Source organism: Oenanthe melanoleuca, chromosome 27, assembly GCF_029582105.1.
Source record: "Oenanthe melanoleuca isolate GR-GAL-2019-014 chromosome 27, OMel1.0, whole genome shotgun sequence".
In the NCBI taxonomy this organism is placed as follows: Eukaryota; Metazoa; Chordata; class Aves; order Passeriformes; family Muscicapidae; genus Oenanthe; species Oenanthe melanoleuca.
Window position 1 is genome coordinate 2003057 of NC_079360.1, and position 18225 is coordinate 2021281.

The 18225-nt window shown below is 48.9% G+C and overlaps 3 protein-coding genes across 3 annotated transcripts; all 3 read right to left on the minus strand.

Moving 5' to 3' along the window:
* Window positions 1-984: 984 nt before the first annotated feature.
* On the minus strand, window positions 985-1759 carry LOC130264197 (feather keratin Cos1-2-like). The gene is given in 3 exon segments (XM_056512227.1): window positions 985-1308; window positions 1626-1721; window positions 1724-1759. Coding segments are annotated over 3 exon segments (456 nt in total).
* Window positions 1760-11540: 9781 nt separating this feature from the next.
* Window positions 11541-14555, minus strand: LOC130264198 (olfactory receptor 6F1). Its single transcript, XM_056512228.1, has 2 exons — window positions 14302-14555; window positions 11541-13063 (listed from the first exon to the last, which is right to left on the minus strand). Exons 1-2 carry the CDS (start codon window positions 14389-14391, stop codon window positions 12119-12121), a joined length of 1035 nt encoding a protein of 344 aa, XP_056368203.1. The 5' UTR covers window positions 14392-14555; the 3' UTR covers window positions 11541-12118.
* Window positions 14556-16396: 1841 nt separating this feature from the next.
* LOC130263888 (feather keratin Cos1-2-like) lies at window positions 16397-17832 on the minus strand. Its single transcript, XM_056511755.1, is given in 5 exon segments — window positions 16397-17043; window positions 17381-17419; window positions 17421-17447; window positions 17449-17501; window positions 17748-17832. Coding segments are annotated over 5 exon segments (528 nt in total). The 3' UTR covers window positions 16397-16719.
* Between the last annotated feature and the right edge of the window lie 393 nt (window positions 17833-18225).

Consider the following 18225-nt stretch of genomic DNA (forward strand, 5'->3'; position numbering starts at 1 on the left):
GTCTGGTGTGAGACACGTCTCTGCCTCATGTTCAAGCCACTGACAAATGTCCCAGTGCAGATCATCAGCCTGGTGCTGTGCCAGGTAAAAGCTGAGACCTCAGATTCAACATGGTCCCATCTAAAGGACCATGGCATAGGGAAAAGAAAGTACTCAATGGGTATTCGTCCTCACTTTTTAATGAGTCACGATGGGGAGAGGAAGATGGAGTAGAAACCATGGTCAAATACAATGATTGTTTTCTGTATTCCAACTCCGTTATTCTGCAGAGGAAATTATGTCCAGGACCCTCACCCCAGTGCAGCTCTGACCACACTGACAGGAACACCATTCCTCAGGAGATCATGGGACTGCTATTGCTTCAAGGTCCCCCAGCTTTCTGGGCATTTGTGGGCAAAGACACATCAAGACAAGGCTTGATGGTGTCTGGAAGCAGAGCAGTCAGGGGATGTCTTCCTCAGCTCCAAGAGATTGTACCTTAATAGTTTCCCCTCCATGGTGCCCCAAAATCCCATTCCTCTGAATGGAGAAGGGTCTCCTTATGCTCTCACCCACTTCCATGATTAAGTAACACCTTTCTCCTTTGGCATTCAGAAGGGCAACTGGGGGAAGGACCACACAGACGCCAGACTTGAATGCAGCAGAACTTTAATGAAATGAAAGAAGGAAACAAAGCCACTGAAAGCAAAGGTCAGCAGCACAGGCAACACCAAGGGCAGCAGGGAATCTGTGCTCCTTGGCTCTGGAGTAGTTCCTGCATAATATTGGTCTACCTGTCCCACAAAGGGGAGAAACCTAATGGTCTCTACCAAGCTGGCCTTTGGGGAACATTGCAGCACACAGGAAACAATGCAAACACTGAAAATGGAGAGAAAGGTGAGTTCGGTCCGCTATCCTGCAAACAGCACCCAAAACCTAGATCCTCTGCCCAACACCATGTTCTGAGTTCCTCGTTGTCTCGTTGGAGCTTTCCCAGCAGATTTATCAGGGACGGCATCTGTTGCCACCATAGCGCCTGGTGATGCAGGAGAGGTCAAAGCCCCCAGAGTTGATGGGAACTCCATCACAGCTGAGGATGCTGCCAACAGCAGCAGAGGTGGAGGATCCCACCACAGTGTTCTGTGGGAAGGAGCTGAGGATGGGGCCGGGCAGGGTCACCACCACAGCAGGCGGCTGGATGGCCACATGGGAGTCCTGGCACTGCCTGATACAGGGCTCATTGCAGCTGTTGGCCAGTGGAGTGGGGCCACAGGGCTGGCAGGGACGGCACTGGGTGTTGCAGGACATGTCTTGAGGCTGCAGGTGTACCTGGCAGAGAGAGAAGAGAAGAAACAGAGCACAAGTCTGGGTGGGTGGCTGAGGAGCAGCCTGGTTACCCCATCACTAAAGAGCCAAGGCCAGCATGAGTGGGAAGCTGGAGGAGACTGGGCCAGGAGCCCTACAAAGAGCAGCAGGAAGATCAGGAACTTCTCTCCCAGCCTCTCTCTATGCCAGCCTCCACCCCACTTTCTTCTCTCATGACCATATGCTCCAATCCCCAAATATAAGAAAGCCAACATCAGTTGAGATGTCCACCAAGTGGAGATCTCAGTTTGGAAGAGAAAGAGAACGGGCTTCACACTCACCTGGTTCCCGAGCTGAAGGAAGCAAGAGAAGTGGATGAGAGAGCAGAGACTTGGGCTGCCTTTTATACCTGCCCTGCACTGCCGCAGGACCAGGGGCAGCCTTTGCAGAGGTAACAATTTCCCAGCAAGCTCATCTTGAATGCAAACCAGTGCACCTAATGATATGGGCTGTGCTTTCATTTCCTGCACTGCTGCCTTTTCATTTCCAGGTTTGTTCCATGCCCGTTCCCCAATGAAGGCTTCTTCTGATCCCTGGGATTAAAGGCCCCAGGATTTCTAAGGCAGGAATGCAGCAGTGCAGGCAGAAGACTCAGTTTATGTACTGCATGGATGGGCCCAGACCAGGCAAGTGATGCTATCCTGATCACTCTTCTGGGGTTGTTTGAAGTATTGTTTTCAGGAAGAAGCTGCAGCACTCATAGAAACATAGAAACTTATAATCATAGAATGGCTTGGTCTGGATGGAGCTCCTTCATAAAGAGAAGCAGTGACACTTACTAGATTAAGTTGTTCCAAGCCCCATCCCCTGGCCTTCAACACTTCCAGGGATGCGGCAGGCACAGCTTCTATAAATTCCATTGCCTCACCACCCTTTGACTAAGGAATTTGTTCCTAACATCTAATCTCTATCTTTCCTCTTTTAGTTTAAAACATTCCACTTTGTCCTAACAGTGTCTGCCTGTCTAAAAAGTCAGCATCCATCTATTTGTAAGTCCCCTTCACACACTGACAGGCCTCAATGAGGTTTCTTCAAGTCCTCTTCTCCATGCAGAACACCCCCAACTCTCAGCCTGTGTTCATAGGAGAGCTGCTCCAGCCCTCTGTATATCTTTGTGGCCTCTAACAGGGGCATGTCTTTCTTGTGCTGAAGACTCCATGTCTGAACCCAGGTGGGGTCTCAGAAGATCAGAGTAGATGAGGAGAATCACTGCCCTCAACCTGCCAGTCATGCCTTTTGTGATGGAGCCTAGGATGCAGTTGGCTTTCTGGGCTGCAAATGCAAACTGTTGGCTCATGTCCAGGTTTTCATTCACCAGGACTCCCAAGTCTTTCTTCACAGGTCTGCTCTTAATGAGTTTATCTCTCAGTCTGTATCATGTCTGGGATTTCCTGATGCAGGTGCTGCATCCTGCACTTGAACTTCTTAAACTTCATCAGGTTCTCATGGGCCCACTTCTCAAATTTCTCCAGGTCTCCCTGGATGGAAATTTCCTTCTGTGTGTCAGCTGTACTGCTCAGCTTTGTGTCATCTGCAAACATGCCAAGGGAACACCTGATCTAATATCCCTGTGATTGAAAAAGATACTAAAAAGCACCAGTCCCAAGACAAAGCCTCAAGTCATGCCCCTCTTCCCCTACCTCCATGTGGTTATAGACCCACAGACCAAAGCTGTGTCTATCCAGACATTTTCATATTCATAATAGTATACCCTTCAAATCCATGTGTGTTGGGTTTGCATGGCCTGGTTTTGGAACTGGGAGGGTTACGGGGTTCTGTGGCTTCTGTAAGAAGTTGCTGGAAGCTTCCTCCATGTCCAGCAGAGCCAAAGGCAGCCACAGGACAGACCCACTGCTGGCCAAGGTCAACCCATCAGAGATGGAAGTGATGCCTCAGGAATAACATGTCAAAGAAGGGAAAAAGTTACTGCACAGGTGTAGTTGTGGCCATAGAACAGCAGAGCGAGAATATGTGAAAGAAACAGCTCTGCAGACACCAAAGTCAGTGGAGAAGGAGGAGCAGACATTGCTCCAGGCTGTGGATTTGAGATTCCTCTGAAACCCATGGTGAAGGGCATGGTGTGCCCCTGCAGCCCACAGAGGAACTGGGGGTGCTGAGATGCACCTGCAGTCCCTGGAGGAGCCCATACCAGAGCAGGCGGATGCCTGAGAGGAGACCATGACCCTGAGGGAAGCCCGTGCTGGAGCAGAGTCCTTGCAGGGTCCTATGGAGAGAGGAGCCCATGCTGGAACAGGTTTGCTGGAATTACTTGTGACCCTGTGAGGGCTCCTGAAGGAATGACCCTGTGGAAGAGTGACGCAGATTGTAGCAGTTTGTGGGGAACCATGGCCTGTCGGAAGGACTCATTTCGTTCGTGGAGAACTTCTCCCATGGGAGGGACCCCACCCTGGAGGAGGGGAAGGACTCCCACTCCTCTCCCTGCTCAGCAACTGGAACAACCTGTGATGAATTGACCATGAGCCCCATTCCTGCCTCCCTGCACTGCTGGGGGGAGGAGGAGGTAAAGCTGGGAAGAAGAGGGAGGTAGGGGGAAGATGTTTGGTTTTTGGGGCTTTTTTAACAAGACTTCGTTTATTTCTCATTATCCTCTTCTGATTGTGCTGATAATAAGTTCAGTTAATACACCTTAGTTGAGCCTGTTTTGCCTGTGACAGTATTTGGTGAAGGATCTCTTTTGGTCCTTATCTCAACTCATGAGCCATTGTTATACTTTCTATCCCCTGTGCCCTTGTAGAGCAGAGTGATAGAGTGGCTTTGGTGGGTGCCTGGCATCAAGCCAGGGTCTACCCCCTACACCATCTCTCCAATTTGGAGTTAAAGATGTTGTGTGGAGTATGTTGAAGGCCTAACAGAAGTTTAGGTAGATAACACTGGCCAGTCTTCCCTTGCTGACTGTTTCAGTCACTCCATCATTGAAGGCCACCAGATTGCTCAGACATGACTTGCCCTAGGAGAAGCCTTGCTGGCTGTTTTGGATCACCTCCTTGTCCCAAATATGACTCACAGTTGCTTTCATGAGGATATGCTCCATGATCTCCCCAGGCACAGAGGTGAGGTTTACCAGTCTGTGGTTCCCTAGGTCTTTCAAAATCCAGTCTGCTGCTGGATGTCTAAGGACTCCTGCGTATGAGGATGGGCCATGTCCTTCTCTATCCCTCCCTCTTCAGCTCGCCCTGACGGTTATTTGTTGTTGTTTCCCCATGTGTGTGCATTGAGCTGCAGGGTCTGACCCCATCCTACCTAACTCTGCCCTCAGGAAAAACTTCTGGCTTGTTTTGACTTGTCCACTCTCTGTGAGTGTGAGTCTGTGAGTACATAAACAATGCCCTGAGCTTGCCTGGGGCCTTGCCCTTCCCACAAGGCTCCAGCCCTGCTGCGGCTGTCTCCTGGTGTCCTCAGCAGAGTTCACAGTAGGGTGTGCTCCTACATGTATTCATGTCTTTGGTGCTCTTGTGTGCAGCCAGACTTGTGTGAATGTACCACAGGTGCATATTTGGCAGGTGTATATGAACACGTCCTTTTGTGTCTCTCCTCACAAATAGACTGTGTTGCTCATGGTAGGGACGCTCTCCAGGCTCTGTTCATGAGCTCTGCAAAGCAGCAGGAGCTCAAGTGCAGCTGAAAGGTAATGGCATCAGCCTCCTAGAAATCCCTCCAAAAAGAGGCACTGTAATCAACCCACTTCCTGAGCCCTCCTTCTCCTGATCCTCCAAAGCTCATACTCCACTGATGGTGATGCCAAGCCCCAACAAGGATTCCCAGTTTAGATCCTTAATTTAGTTCAGTGTAGCAGGATTGGAACTGCCTCAGGATCATGGACAGTCCCTCTCTGCCTGCCTCACCAGGTCAGGACACAGCTGCTAGAGTTCAAAAGGATGGGGTTTGCTTTCTCCTGGAGAGAGAATAAGAAATACTGCTTATTCTCCTTGTTCAGACTGTGTCCAAATGGATCTGCTTCCAGTGAACTGTTGGTGCTTCCAGGTGTGGGTCACAGCCTTCCTTCATGCCAAAGCCAATGTCAAATGTATTCGTCCAGCTTGTCAACCTGGTGCTGTGTCAGGCTGAGATATTGGCCCAAACAGATGCTGAATTAAAGAATCACAGTACCTGTTATTGGTGTGCACTGGACTGGAAGGACAGAGACACTGTGTCTCTCACAGGGAAAGCCAATAAACAGGGTTATGGGCAGATGGGCACCAGTGGAAGATGCCCCAGCAGTCACTCTGTGGTGCAGATGTCACAGTGTCCCCAGGTAGGAGTGATGCTTGTGCCCTGGGTCTGCCTGTGGAGCAGAGAGAGTGGGGGACTCCAAAGGTGCCAGGCAGAGCAAGGAGCTGGATTGCCCCTATATTAGCAATTTACCTGGTGACAGCAGTGCAGGCCTTGTGGGTGAAAAGGTGAGGCTGGCATCACTAGAATACGTCCACTGGCCAAAGAGATGGAGGAGTTCAGAGACTCTTCCCTAAATCTCCAGCAGGAAGAATGTGCAGAGAACTTCCCTGTTAGTCTCTTCATGCTTCAGCCCCTGCTTTGAGCTTAGCTTTGCCTTCATCAGCTCTTCCCTACATTCAGGGAACTGTAGACATCTGAGATGCCCCAACCTTCTAATCACTCACTTAAACTGAGGATGGAAGTTGAAAACGAAATTTTGGAGTATCACAGAAAAAAGACTCCTAAATGTCTGCATAATAGTGAGGCCAGATGTTCTTCATGGAAACTCAGAAATTAATGCTATGACTTGTTGTGGAAAGGAAGAGAATGTTGTACACTAGAAGGCCCAGCTTTCTCTGGGGACACTCTCTGTCATGCTGTCATCAGCCCTGTTACCCATCTATAAACAGCAAAGGGATGGCTAAAAAGCAAGGATTTCCAACAGGTATGCACAGGGTACAGTCACTAGAACTGCAGCCTGCAGAATTTTGCTTACACAGTCCTCATCAACCTGATTGCCAAGAGAGATGTGTTCAGTGCTGTGATACCTTTGTCACCCTGACTGACTCTTGATAAAACGGGGAAGAGGAGGCAAAGTCATCAAAGGACTTCACAACTTCATTTTCTGAAGAAAAGGAAATCTGTCTGCATTCCAAACTCCTAGATGGGGAAAGGGCAATTTACACAGTCTTCATCATGGATGGATGGATGGATGGATGGATGGATGGATGGATGGATGGATGGAGGGATTCTGTTTATCCAGCCCTTCCTGACTGAGAGCTCTGATGTGCAAAACAGTGCCCAAGAGCATCAGTCTAAGCAAGAGGGAAGTTTGTGAACAAAACCTGTCTGCCACAGACAGCTCACAGATACTGCTGAGTATGTCCAGAATGACTTTGCACAGAGCTTTTCTGGAGCAGCGCTGATCCTGACACAGCAGGGCCTTTGAGGCCTGAGCCTGAGCAGAGCTGCTCCATCTGTGGCTGGGAGTGACAGGGTACCATGGGGCAGTGAAGGGTCTGTGGGCATCTGGTACTCTCCTTGGACTGCCCTGGCCCATGAGGAGTCACGGGGACTCCAGACCCAGCATGGTTAATCCCAGCACTGACTTGTGATTTAAGCCAGGCCTGCATGCCTGCCAAAGCCCAGGCCTTGTCACGGGCCTTTAGTGTGGCAGTGGGGCTGCAACGAGGAGCTGATCCCAGCTGCCCACACCCCTTTCTGCTGGCCATGGTCTGAGACTGAGCAGTGGAGTGAAGATGGAGATGAGGCCATGGGCCAGCTCTGAGGCTATTCCACACAACCACACTTCTGACATCCTTTGGGAATATTTTCTATCCATCCCAGTACAGCACTGACCAGAGCAAGAGGTGCTGCATCCTGCAGGTTGGTTGTCTCCAGGACCTCCCACAGAGTTCTAGTTGTTACATGTGGACAGAAGAGGTTTTTGCAGGAGGTATTGGGGGTATACCTGGGCAGAGACACTGAAGGGAAAGGGCTGCTCACCCTGGTAGCTGGGGATGTTTTGCATCCTGCCCCAGGATTGTTCCCCACCCTCTGCAATGTATCCCAATCTCACATTTTTCTGGATGAAGGGTCTCACTACAGTGTCATCCTATCCCTTAGGAACAACACCATTCTACCCCAGCAGCCTGCAAGTGAAGGGAAGGACAACCTGGAGACCCAGCCTGAGATGCAAAAATCTTTATTGAGTTCAAAGAGGGAATCAAGGTTTTTACAAGCACAGGCCCTCAGTGCAGGGATCTGGAGGGACAAGCAAGACACTTCACCTCTTGGCCATAGTGAAGTCCATTCAGAGCATCCATTTGCCTTGGCTGTCTTGGAGGAGCCTTGCAGCCCAGGGGAGCAGAAGGACACAATGAAAATAGAGACAAAAAGATATGTAGGAAAGACATAGGGCATGCTTTCGAAGTGAGCTGGGTCCTTCCTTCCAGCATTTTCAGTAGGAAGTAAAGATGGCCAGTTCCTCAGAAAGAAATGACCTGAAGATTCTTCCTTTGTCCAGCACCATGCCTGGAGATCCTGGAGACACTTCGCAAGACCTATATATGCCCAGCACCTTTAGCAGGGGAGGCCCCTCCTTCCACCGTAGCGCCTGGTGATGCAGGAGAGGTCAAAGCCCCCAGAGTTGATGGGCACTCCATCACAGCTGAGGATGCTGCCAACGGCAGCAGAAGTGGAGGATCCCACCACAGTGTTCTGTGGGAAGGAGCTGAGGATGGGGCCAGGCAGGGTCACAAGCACAACAGGTGGCTCGATGACAACAGTGGAATCCTGGCACTGCCTCACACAGGGCTCATTGCAGCTGTTGGCCAGTGGGGTGGGGCCACAGGGCTGGCAGGGACGGCACTGGGTGTTGCAGGACATGTCTTGAGGCTGCAGGTGTACCTGGCAGAGAGAGAAGAGAAGAAACAGAGCACAAGTCTGGGTGGGTGGCTGAGGAGCAGCCTGGTTACCCCATCACTAAAGAGCCAAGGCCAGCATGAGTGGGAAGCTGGAGGAGACTGGGCCAGGAGCCCTACAAAGAGCAGCAGGAAGATCAGGAACTTCTCTCCCAGCCTCTCTCTATGCCAGCCTCCACCCCACTTTCTTCTCTCATGACCAGATGCCCCAGTCCCCAGATATAAGAAAGCCAGCATCAGTTGAGATGTCCACCAAGTGGAGATCTCACTTTGGAAGAGAAAGAGAACAGGCTTCACACTCACCTGGTTCCCGAGCTGAAGGAAGCAAGAGAAGTGGATGAGAGAGCAGAGACTTGGGCTGCCTTTTATACCTGCCCTGCACTGCCGCAGGACCAGGGGCAGCCTTTGCAGAGGTAACAATTTCCCAGCAAGCTCATCTTGAATGCAAACCAGTGCACCTAATGATATGGGCTGTGCTTTCATTTCCTGCACTGCTGCCTTTTCATTTCCAGGTTTGTTCCATGCCCGTTCCCCAATGAAGGCTTCTTCTGATCCCTGGGATTAAAGGCCCCAGGATTTCTAAGGCAGGAATGCAGCAGTGCAGGCAGAAGACTCAGTTTATGTACTGCATGGATGGGCCCAGACCAGGTAAGTGATATTACAGTATGTCTAGATCTGGTGGGGCTGTTTGAGTTTCAGCAATCCTCAGCTGGCTGCCCAAGGGCTTCTGTGCATGAGGATATGTCCTGTCCTTCTCTTTCCCTTCCTATGGCCACTTCTTCCCTCCTCATGTCCATGGATTCTGCAACTGGTTTTGGCCCTGACCTATCTAACTCTGCTATCAGGAGAAAATTCTAGCTTTTTTTAACTCCTCCCCTCTTTGTGCAGCCCAGACAGCCTTGTCTGGCTCCTTGTCCTTCCTCACAATGCTCCAACCCTGCTGCAGCTGTCCCTGAATGTCCTCAGCATAGTCCACAGTGTGTTGTGTTCCTACAACCTTAAGTTCTACAGGGTAGGGAGGTGGGCTCGTGTAATCCTCATGAATCTCAAGAAGGCCAAGTGTAAAGTCCTGAATTTGGGTTGGGTCATTCCCAAGGATGGGCACAGACAGGGTAATGAGTAAACTGAGAGCAGCCCAGCCAAGAAGGACTTGGGTGTACTGGTGAATGAGAGGCCTGACATGACCCGCAATGTTCACCTGCAGCCCTGGAACTATATCCCAGAATTGTATAGCATCAAAAGAAAAGTGACTACCAGGTATAGAAAAGTGGTTGTCCCCTAATATTGTGCGCTTGTGAGACCCAGCTGGAGTGCTGGGTCTAGTTCTGGGGTCCCTAATGTGAAGGTGCTGGAGGCCACAAAGACACTCAGAGGGCTGCAGCCCTTCTGCTATGGAGACAGGGCTGAGAAAGATTAATGTGTTTAGCCTGAAAATGGTTCTAGGGATATATTCAATCATATTCCAGTGCCCAAAGAGGATCCAAGAGAGATGAAGAGGGACTTCTTTATAAAGGCATGGAGTGACAGGACAAGGGGGAATGACTTCCCACTGAAACAGAGCAGATTCATACTAGTTACTAAGAAAAAATTCTTTCCTCTGAAGGTGGTGAGGCCCTGGCACAGGTTGTCAAGAGAAGCTGTGGCTGCCCCATCCCTGGAAGTGGATGCTGTGCTGCTGTGAAGCACATAATCATGTGACACTCAGTTGCTTCTAGATCCAGAGATTTTGATACTGAAAACTATTCAAGAAATCCGACTTGGGGCAGATGTATTGGATGCTGCACCATAAACAAGCCAAAACAGCCTTGTCAATGTTCTCTGCTTAAAATAAAACCGGAATTCTCAGAGCTAACCTACTAGCCCTTCTTCCTGTTTCATCTCCATGGGCCTCCACTGATGGGCACAGCTGGAGAATGAGGCCTTTGGAAGGAGGCACAATTGCTCTTATGATTTTGCCACTGTGGTCACAGAAGCCTAAGATGGGAAGGGCTCTTCTTTACCCTGCATCAACAAGTGGAAAACAGCCATCAGCCAGACTCTGGACAAGATTCTTCTGCACTCATCCACTGCCAGAGTGTGGTCCCACTGTTTTTCATGTCTCTCCTTTTCAGGGAAATCACCAGTGCTGCAGGGAGCTCCCATGTTCTCGAGTCCATGCCAGTTTCTCTGTCCAGCAGCTGGTAACATCTCAGTGATCTCCTTTCCTCCCATGAGCTAAAGGAAGGGTTCTAGGGACCCATTTTCAGGCAACCCCACTACAGCACTCAGCTCAAGGGTGCTGAGTTTCCAGATGGATCCCACCCTTTGAATTGGAATCTGTTGCATGGAGTATCATGCCCTTTGCCTGAGAAATCTCAGGGTACTCATTTGTTTTTCTGGTGCTGTTCCAGGATAGCCTGCCTCTCCCAAGTGACAAGGGTCTGCTCTGACAGCCTTGTGTGAAGCTTTGCATGCCCCTGTTTATCTCAGAGAGCTCTAAGCAGTGTTGATGAGGAATTCACAGCAGGTCTCAGTGTCCTACACTCTGCTGTGTCTTGGATTTCTTGGACATTTCAAGTCCTGCTTTTTGTTGCTTTCCAGGACTGTAGAGGGCTTCAACACTCCAAATATACAATTCTCTCCAAAATGCATCATTCTTAGGCAGAAATGACTAGCAGTGATATCTGAGGATAAATCCAGTCTCAGACTCTTTCTGCTGTCCCAGGCATTTTCCCAAATGCCACTGAAAAAGAGCACAGCTGACAAAGAGTGGGAATCAGCCTATGCCTTGAGCAATGGTGCCTGGATACAGGACTAAGTGCCAAGTGCCCAGGTAGATACAGAAAACTTGTGAATCTCCTCCAGAATTGCTTCTAGAAGGGAAGACTGGATGTTCAGTTCAGACTCAGTCATCTCCCTTGGAGAGCTCTACACTCAGGTGAAATTAATCCCACACTCTCCATAAAGGTGTGTCTACCATGATGATGCCTCCTTATGAAGTGGTTACATGGACTATCTTCAGTGTCAGTGTGCAAAAAGAAAAGCTTTGAGAACATGATTAATCTGTTCTGAAATGAAAATTGGGAGGAGGAAAGCAAGTGTTTGGAAGTGCTAATATCCTCCTAATGAGTGTAAAGAGAGACTTGCTTCCCAGCCAGCCTTCCATAGCTCTGCACTTTGACTGCTTTGCCAATCCCATTAAAGTTTTTCCACAACAAAGACCAAAATGGGTGGAACAATGTTCTGCTAAAAATGATGTGGGGTTTTAGATGTGGAAATGCCCTGACACATCTCTTATGAAGCACACCGTTTTGCATAATTTTAATTAAAAATAAGAGAGTAGATTCAGATAGTAGTTTATTATAATTTTGTTTGCAGTCTTATGCTAGGAATAATGGCTATGGGTAGAGATATCAGACATTGCCAAATTTTATCCTGAATCAGAGTATGATTTGATGAAATAGCTACAAGGATGTGGCATACAGACATCACAAAACATCAGGCTAAATGGAGAAACACATGTATACTTCCTAAAGTTGCTGGGATTTGTTTAGGAGATTCAGACAAACCCTGACAAAATGAAGCACTTGGCAAACTGGGGTAGAAATCTGTGGGAGTACCATTCCTCTGGCTCTGTTACAGAACCATTTATGGATGGAGTTAGTGACCCTTTACAAGCACGGCACTTTAAACGACTGGGAGGCATTCTGAATTCACAGGGAATGAACAGAGGGTGGTGGGAGCAGCAGAACTCAGGCTCAGCCCAGCCAGAGATGGCTGTAAGGTGATATGAGCTCACTGGGGAATTGGTGGCTTCTTGCTGCCCAGACAGACTCACACTTCAGTGGGGATCTTGTGCAGGGCAGAAATCATGGGAGGGTGGGGATGGATATTCAACTGATGCCTTGTGAAAAGTCACTTCACTTTTTCCGGAAAGCCCGTCCCAGAGCGAGCTTCACCTCTTTGTTTCTGAGTGTGTAAACGAAGGGGTTCAACAAAGGAGTTACCACTGTGTTAAAGGTATTCACAATTTTGTTCAGATCCAGGGAGTTCTGGGCTGATGGCTTGACATACAGGAACATGGTGGAGCCATACCAGATTGTGACAACAGTGAGATGGGCAGAGCAGGTGGAAAAGGCCTTTTTCCGGCCGTGGGCTGACTGGATCCTCAGGATGGAAGAAATTATGTACATGTAGGAGACCAGGGTGACCACACAGGAGGCCACCACAACAATTATGGAGATGAGGAAGGTTGCCAGCTCCACAGGCCGTGTATCACTGCAGGAAAGGGCAAGGCAGGAATCTATATCACATAGAAAATGATTGATGACATCTGGCCCACAGAAAGTCAGCCTGGATGTCAGAAAAGCCAGCAGGGAAATGGCCAGAAATCCTCCCAGCCAGGAGCTGAGTGCCAGCCGAACAGAGAGGACACTGCTCATGAGGGAGCAGTACCTCAGGGGGTAGCATATGGCTAAGTAGCGGTCATAGGCCATGACAGACAGGAGAAAACACTCAGTGGAGCCTAGAGAGAGAAGAAAGAATAATTGGAGGATGCAGACACTGAAGGAGATGGTCTGGCTAGTCCCCAGCATAACTCCTATGGCTTTGGGAACAACACCCGTAGTGTACCAGATCTCCAGAAAGGAGAGATTACAGAGGAAAAAGTACATTGGGGTGTGTAGGTTGCTGCTTCTCCACACAAGGGCTATAATGGATGCATTGCCTATTACTGTCAGGGTGTACATGAGTGCAAATACCACCACAAAGGAGACTCGGAATTGCCATGTGCCTGGAAAGCCAAGAAGGATGAATTCTTCCACACTTGTCCCATTTGCCATGTCCTTCCAAATGTTGAGGTCCGTCTGCAAAGAAAGAAAAATTTCTGTGAAAGTTTGCACACTTGTCCTGGTCCCTCAGATGCTACAAGTAGTGAAAAAAAAAAATCACTATCCGTGAAAATGCAATTGGTGCACAGCATGGGAAAATGGCATCTGTCCTATGTTAAAATTGTCAGAGAAATCCTTCCCTGATGCAACACATTTGGACAACTAGATCAAACCCTAAAAACCAGGCATACCCCAACAAATGAACACTTGGGGAAGTATTTATCAGAACGTGCACCTCCTTTACAGCATGGGAAATGTAGCCACTACTTTGAGATTAAAATCCCACTTAGGAAACTATGGACAACAGGCTGAGGCACTCCAGCTATGGCAAAAGTTTACAAGTAGGAAGAGAATAACATAACCTGTAGTCTCCAAGGCAGGCAATACATTTGCTGATGTGTGCTATCAGCAAATGCAATTGAAGAATACAAATACTCTCATGATAATATGACACCACAAGAGATTTTTTCACCTCTTCTATGGCAATTTATTACAAGGGATTGAGACTGAGCTGCAGCCACATAGGGCAGCAGGTTAGTATGACCGTCACTACTCAAGGTCTCCTATATTTGCTTTCTTCCAAGCCTCAGAACAGGAAGCTTTTGCAAATATTTCCATTTCCCTCACTCATGTCTGCTTCTCAGCATAGCTACTAGGGGTACAATTCACCTCTTTGTAATTTTACCGTCTCAGAGTCAGGGGAAGGATTTCTGCTTACCAAACTAAAATATCTACAGTGAAATACTATCTCAGCTCCTCAGCTTACACCCCTTCTTCCTTCACAGACAGAAAAAAAGCATGATGGAGACATGGCTCATTTTGTCTTATAAACATGGCTAAAAGCCCTCTAGAAGTGCCAGGTTGTCTCTGAGGTCTAAGGCAGGAGTCTAGTAAGCACCTGGATGTTAGACATCTCAACTTGGGCAGAAATATTCAATCTCAGTGACTGAAGGCAAAATCCTCTGAGTTTAATCCCATTAAAAGTACCTCTGATTAACTGTTCCTGCAGACAAGGGAACGGTTCTCTAGAGAACTGATCTTCAGGTGGATGTGGAAGAGAGATGGACTAAATCACCATCTGAAACATCTTTTTCTCTTCCTCCACAGCAATATATACCAGAAAACTTAAAGAGCAAAGAAATCTCCCTTAAATCAGGTCTCCTTAAACATGCATTGGAAGTCTGTGCTATACATCTTGGGCAGGCTTCACTCACCAGGTTTGCCTGTGGAAATGATCCAAATGACATTTTCTCATGCACTGTCCTCCCAAGGTTGCCATGGTCCCCTTGGCTAGTGGAGAGCATTGGAAAGTGGTAGATTTATTGGGGGTAACTGGATTCAGATGAAGGTGTGTGGATGAGCAGCTCTCCCCTTGGTGATTCACTTCCAGCCGATGGCAACTGCCTGACCTGGTTTCCTCTCCATCCAGTAGGATCTGACAGCTTCCACTGCTGATCTTTTCCCTCTCACAGCCACCACTGTAATTCCACTAAAGGGAGCTTTGTGTGCACACACACAAAGTGTAAACTCTCTTCAGCTTAGCTTCATATAGTGAGATCATACACTAGAGTGTGCCAGCATCATTAGCCTAAGAACATCCCCACACCCACCTCATTAACACAATGAATCTCCAGCTGGCCACGCCTAGGAGACTGTTTTCTGTTTTCCCTCTGGTGTGCCCCAGGGAGTTTGACCTCTGGGAGGTCTTAGATGAATAGTACTCTCTCTTGGCACAGGCCAATTAAAGAACAGCAATGCAATTCCCTAAGGGGCTGCTCGGCTGGGTGCTTGCCTCCTACCTGCTGCTGTGGTATGAGAAACTTGTCTGGAACTCAGCTGACATGGAGATGTCTGAAATAGTCATGTTCCAAGAGACTGGATGTGTCAAGTATTTGGTGGTGGATACTAAGGTGGCCGTGCAACCTTAGGGTGGGAAGTAACTAAAGGCAACTGGGCACATGAATACAGAGACTGTAAGGTAAGGGATTCACCTACCTTCATTTCAGAGCCTTTAAATGCAGTTAGGGCCTCTGTCTTAAGCTTTAATTGAAGAACTAAGTAAAGGTGTAAGTTCAAAATCAGACAACATATTAGTAGGGGAAAATTTATTTCCCCTGACTCAGAAAAGATGTCTTCTGTAGAGGTACTCATCTTTGCTCCATTCATCATCAGCTGAGAGAAATAGGCACTCTGAAGCCTTAGTTCAACCCTTACAAAAATATGATCTCTTACAGATCAGGCAATACAGGCCTTACTGACACCTATATTTCTTCTGTTGACACTTAAGATAAACTAGTCAGCTGGCTTAGACCACACACACACAAATACAAACACTTCTCATCTTCCAGACATTTTGAGTTAGAAACTCAAAGACTCCAGAGAGTCTTCCTGCACTATCCAGGACCACTACACAGGTGTTGGACTTGACAGAGACATTTTCTGCAAGTCCTATGTCCCAGGCTTCAGTGTGTTTGAGAGAAAACTGACCTGTACTTGGTGTGAGGTGGAGATGCAGCTAATGGGAGTAAAGCACTCAGCTTGAGCCTATTTGCTGACCACAATCCATCTCCCCACTATCTATCTGTCCTATCCATGGAAATGGGTGTGGGGTTTAGCCATGGGAGGGAGGTGTTGGAGTATGGGTTCACTTGTTATTGCTTAATGAAGGAAGCCATGCACACATGACCAGGTATGCAGGCCCTGCTGTGAGCTTGTCCTAGTTGAGTTCAGAGGCCACCACTGGTCAGCTGCAGGATTTGTGTCTCCAGAAAGTTGATTCATGCCATTTTCTGTGCACACCTGCTTTGGGATGGGGTAAGTCCCCTGAGTGATCTTATCTCCCATCACTGACTGTGGGAAGAGTTTACAGAGTCTGTTAGAGCTGGTCCTGAAGGTGAGTTATACTCCCCATCTTCAGGGCATGCTCTGAGACCAAGGAGTCATATCTGAGCAGAAATGTTGGAAGGCTGAGCCTGATCCCTGCTGTCTATGGAGAAGTCAGGGATGTCTTCCTCAGCTCCAAGGGACAGTGCCTCAAAGGGCCCCATTTCTGTATTTCCCACCCTCCCCTTCCTCTGGGAATAATCAATGATCCATTTGTGTCCCCATCTTTTTCTCCACCACCCATGGCAATGCCTTTTGGTCTCAGCAACTTGAGACAAGGACACCAAAAAAGAATTACATGGAGGCTGAGGGTGAGATGCAGAAAGCTTTATTGTCATTGAAATGGGAAATGAGTTCCCTTATAGAGGAGGCTACTGGTGGTGGTGGTGGGAGACCACATGTAACCGTGGAAAGTCTGTGCCCACTTTGGCACAGAGAGAGCCACTAGAGAGCCAACAGGGCATCCATTTGCCTGCCCCACCATGGGCAGGGGTTAGCAGATTCCCCAGAGAGGCTCTGAAAGTCTTACAGTCCAGAAGTATGGAAGCAAGAGAGAGGTGGGGGAGAGAGGGTAATGCAAGGAAAGCAAACAGTGGCCATGGTTTCAGAGAGCCCCACCTGCCCTCCTTCAGAAGGGCAGCATTGGTTGCTCAGCACCTCTGAATTTGATGGCCAGGAGCTCTGTCCTCAGTCCAGCATCAGCTTCTGGGTTCCTGGGGGTCCTCATGAGGGCTGCACCAGGGGCTTTATCACGGACGGCATCTGCTGCCACTGTAGCGGTTGGTGATGCAGGAGAGGTCAAAGCCCCCAGAGTTGATGGGCACTCCATCACAGCTGAGGATGCTGCCAACAGCAGCAGAAGTGGAGGATCCCACCACAGTGTTCTGTGGGAAGGAGCTGAGGATGGGGCCAGGCAGGGTCACCACCACAGGTGAGGGCTGGATGGCCACATGGGAGTCCTGGCACTGCCTGACACAGGGCTCATTGCAGCTGTTGGCCAGCGGGGTGGGGCCACAGGGCTGGCAGGGCCGGCACGGGGTGTAGCAGGACATGGCTTGGGGCTGGAGATGCACCTGGGAGAGAGGGAAGGGAAGGAAACAGAGCACAGGCACTGTGAGGAGCCATCGGCCATGAGTCCATCATCCCACTGCAAGAATTGTATGTGCCAGAAGGGAGAAACTAGCCTGTGAGAGAAAGGGGTTTTCAGCCTCATCCTGACACAGTACTGCAGAGTTTCACCTTATTTCTTCAATAAAGAGCTCCCTCAGCCAAATTCATGACACTGTCTAAGTCAGACCTTAATTCTTCTCTGACCCCTCAGCAGCAGCAGCAGCACTAAGACCTCTCACAGGCTATAGGAACACATATCACTTTACTGAAAAAGGACAGGGTAGAAGAGTTCAGACTCACCTGGGTCCCAAGGAGACAGAGGCAGGAGAAGTGGATGAGACAGCATGAAGTTGGGCTGGCTTTTATGGTTGCTCTGAGTTGCCCCAGGCCCAGAGGTGGCTTCTATGAAAGTGGTAATTTCCTAAAGGTGCTCATGATTTATGGAAAACATCCCAGCTAATGAATGGGCTGGGATGTGTTTTCCGCGTTTCCACCTTTTCATTTCCTGGCTTATGTCATAGACATTTCTTCATGGAAGCTTCTTCTGAGTGCTGAGAGTGAGACGCCTCAGGATTTCCAGGGCAGGAATGTGTCAGTGTCTGCGGAATCCTCTACTCAAGTGCTGGATGAGTGCAGTGTGGGGAAGTGAGGTTGGTCTGGAGCTCACTGGTGGTGTTGCCTGTGGCCTTGTTGATAGGAAGGGGCCCAGATGCCCCCAGCACTTCAACCCTTGACTGGTCATCCAAGGACATGCCATGATACCCTTGCAAAATGACACACCGTGTCTCTTTCCTCCATGCCTCCCAACTTGCTCCAGTGTTCATTTGTGTTCAGAATCTCAGGCATTTGGGTTTCATTTTGTTGCTCCTAAAGCTCTCCTTATGTCTTTCCAATAGCTCCAAGCAGGGAGAATCCTCAAGTCATCTGGACAATGCGAGCCAGTGCTTGGTTACCCTCAACAATAAGAAGGTCTTTGTTTCATACAGCACTTCCAGGGTTCCAGCTTGTGCTTGTTGCCTGTGGTCCTGTAACTAGGCACCTCCAAAAAGCATCTGGCTCTGTTTGCCTTTCACCCTCTGGATTTGGGTTGCATGGCAAGGTTTTGGTTGTCAGGGAGCCAACACCAGATTTAAGACTGATCCACC

Excerpts from the sequence above, each read along its gene's own strand:
- LOC130264198 (XM_056512228.1), bottom strand. The coding sequence starts at position 14,391 with ATGCTCTCCACTAGCCAAGGGGACCATGGCAACCTTGGGAGGACAGTG. Across the intron at positions 13,064-14,301 it reads CATTTCCACAGGCAAACCTG|ACGGACCTCAACATTTGGAA; the intron begins GTGAGTGAAGCC and ends CTTTCTTTGCAG.